The 3,155-nt window shown below is 35.8% G+C and overlaps 1 protein-coding gene across 2 annotated transcripts in view; it reads right to left on the reverse strand.

The window, feature by feature from the left end:
- The window catches only part of LOC106463029 (Down syndrome cell adhesion molecule-like protein 1), a 38,310-nt gene that overhangs the window by 22,290 nt on the left and 12,865 nt on the right, over nucleotides 1-3,155 (reverse strand). For both annotated transcript variants that reach the window (XR_002611400.1, XM_022390442.1), the window contains exon 4: nucleotides 1,214-1,384. Coding sequence is in view for 1 of the 2 variants with exons in the window: in XM_022390442.1 (XP_022246150.1) it covers nucleotides 1,214-1,384 (171 nt within the window). In the remaining variant the exon portion in view is untranslated. The remainder of the gene's footprint in view (nucleotides 1-1,213; nucleotides 1,385-3,155) is intronic.

Here is a 3,155-nt window from a genome sequence, read left to right on the forward strand (position 1 = left end):
GTAAGTCCGCAGACATACCGCTGCGCCACTAGGAGACTTATAGTAAAGAAGGCACTTTCACGAGACGAAAACACAACTATGGTTTCAGGAGAACAGTATAGAATTGTACGTTTTATGACAGGGTAAAATAGGAAAAATGTTTAAACTTCACTTTTTTGCTATTCTAGTTGGGTAACGAGCCTCCTAACCGGTCAAGGTCGATCAAACAACGCGAATTTCGGACCCTGTCCTGATCAAAGTCTACTCTAACTTACATATTTATGCTTTATCAAGTAAAAATATACTTTTGGATCTGATGAATATTTTTGCACGAACTTCATATTAAGTAGTTACAATAATAATAATTTAAGCAAATGAAAATTCCAATGGAAACTCGATGAAGCAAAAACTTTCGCCAGAGAAGACGAAAATGTACCATTTTCTTTCGTTTCTATATAGTAGATTCTTTCCAAATATCTTTTAAAAAAACGTTTTCCTTTGAAAAAGACGGTAAATATTTATATTTTTTCAATACTTATAAATTATGAAGGAAAAGAAAATGAACGATAACTGTTATTTTTTCATACCTCCAGTTTATTCAAACTCAATAATACTGGGGTAGTTTGTTTATTTTGAATTTCGCGCAAAGCTACACGAGGGCTATCTGCGCTAGCCGTCCCTAATTTAGCAGTGTAAGACTAGAGGGAAGGCAGCTAGTCATCATCACCCATTGCCAAATCTTGGGCTACTCTTTTACCAACGAATAGTGGGATTGACCGACATATTATAACGTCCCCACGGCTGAAAGGGCGAGCATGTTTGGTGTGACGGGGACTCGAACCCGCGACCCTCAGACTGCGAGTCGGGCGCCCCAACCACCTGGCCATGCCGGGCCAATACTGGGGTAGACAAACTGTCACTTTGAAGATAATCGGAAGGTTATTCGGTTTTGATATCTTTTCTTTCTCTATCTTTTTATTAAGATAAAAACTGGTACAAACGTTGTGTATAATTTTCGTTATGAATAATGGACGTATCTTCGATTTTCACTCCACGATATAACACAGTTTAGGAAAGTATCGTTTCAGTTTTTAAAAAACTTTTTAAAACTTTTTTTCTCCACTACATACGTGCTACTCCTTTACTTGATGGGTGTGATTTTATTGCCTTATATCTGCTTTACTGGTAAAAATAATAATTTTACGTCGTACCATAGTGAATAATTTGAATATACCATGTAATTCAAGTCGAATAGAGGCTGTAATCCCTTCACCGATACCGTTCTCAGCGTCACAGGTGTAAAGCCCTTCGTCTGCCTTTTCCACCGAATTAATCGCTAAAGAACCATTGTCCAAAATCTTCGTTCTGTAATCGCTTTGAAGGACAACGTCTTCGGTGCGGAAGTCTGAAAGGTTGTGAAATCGAGAAAGAAAACATGACTAAGGCTTTACTCATAAATAGTACTGATTTGACATTAAGAATCGCGCCGATAAGGGGTTATAATTTAGGATGTTGAAGGGAGTTAGTTTTACGTTATACTGTTGATTTACTGTAGGTGATTCAAAGAAAAACTCTTTCTCTTTAATTAAAGATATAATTTTATTCTGCATCAAATGGTGTACGGTTAAGGGTTTTGAAAAGAAATTCGTATTTTGCATAGTGCACGTACTTCAGGGGTCGGAAACATTTCATGGAGTAAGAGGTTTTTATCAGGGGTGTGGAGTAGCAAATAGATACAAATTTGGAGATCCGCAACGTCATACGCTAGACTATAGGTGACCCAGCAGCTGGGACCTACCAAAATGGACAAGCAAGGAAAGCTGATCAAAGCATGTTTTGCATTCAGTTCTTCTTTCTCAAAGTTTAAAAGAATATATATTTTTTTCTATGTAGAAAGTTATTCAGGCGCGTGCAAGGTAAGCTTTTTTTTAAAAAAAGGACAGTACAATGTGTACAGTCAAAGGGCTACACGTAGCTCGGGACCCACGGATTATTGATGTAGTTCACCAATTAGGATATCTTCACACTCATACAAGTTATATATATATATATACATGTATATTTCTTAGACCCTATGTGTTTGTGGGGCAAACTGACATCAACAGTAAATTGCTGTTTCTGGATGTATGTATTTTCAATTTTTTTAGGCTCTATTCTACCTCCTCACCCCTATTTATGAAAATGATATTTTTGGGAATGTCATGATTCTTTGTTGCAGTCTATATGTTTTTATTCTTTGGTGCGTTTCAAGCGTTCTAACGTTTGGTTTTACTGTTTTCAGTCTCCCATAAGTGGGGGCGCTCCAATGTGTAAATATCTGCCAGCCATCTGTATACATGTTTTACAGCATCTTCCTCTACGTCTCAATTCCAATTTCAGTTTGGGTTTGGTTCTAAAATATTTAATATCACAGTTATTTCAGATAAATATAGCAACTTCCAGTACGGGTAATTTTCAGTAAATTTCAGCTTAATGCAAACTTTAATGTCCAGTGTAATAACGAACTGTATTTTATCTTATATATTAGATTTTTTCTCTTCAATCTCTCACTCACGTGTTTCATCTCGTTCTCATAAAGCATGTATTTTCGACCCTAGACTATTGCAGATATTTCCAGTTCTCTGTGGATTAAATATTCATAATCACGATTACCACACATTTTATTAGCTTATCTTCCTACCTAAATATTCAACGACATGTATATTTTGTAATGCAGAACTTACACACACTACCTTCGGTAAGGAGAGATTATGTGATGTGAATCGGGGTAAGTATCGAACCTTAATATTTACCATGTAATAACAGCAAATAAACAACAAGTAGATTCACATTTTCATACACTGATCATGCTCTCTATGTTTACGCTATCAATAATATTCATTAGATTAATCCTTAGCTCTCAGGCAGATCTATATGAAACAGTATCCATAATTCACAATAGGCGTCGCCTCATTCCTGTTTAGAACGTAAGTATACATATATAATGTAAAATAAACAACTACTATTTAATTTAACATATAAATGTACTGATAGCATGATAACTTCTGAAAACAAAAATAAATAGTTAAAATTGCTGTTAGAGGGAAAAAATAAAGATATATGTGGTCAACGTTTCGGCCAAACGATCTTCGTCGATACCAAAACGTTGACAACAGAACGCAACAGATTTAGCTGCG

The sequence above is a fragment of the Limulus polyphemus genome, unplaced genomic scaffold (genome assembly GCF_000517525.1).
Source record: "Limulus polyphemus unplaced genomic scaffold, Limulus_polyphemus-2.1.2 Scaffold1307, whole genome shotgun sequence".
Taxonomy (NCBI): domain Eukaryota; kingdom Metazoa; phylum Arthropoda; class Merostomata; order Xiphosura; family Limulidae; genus Limulus; species Limulus polyphemus.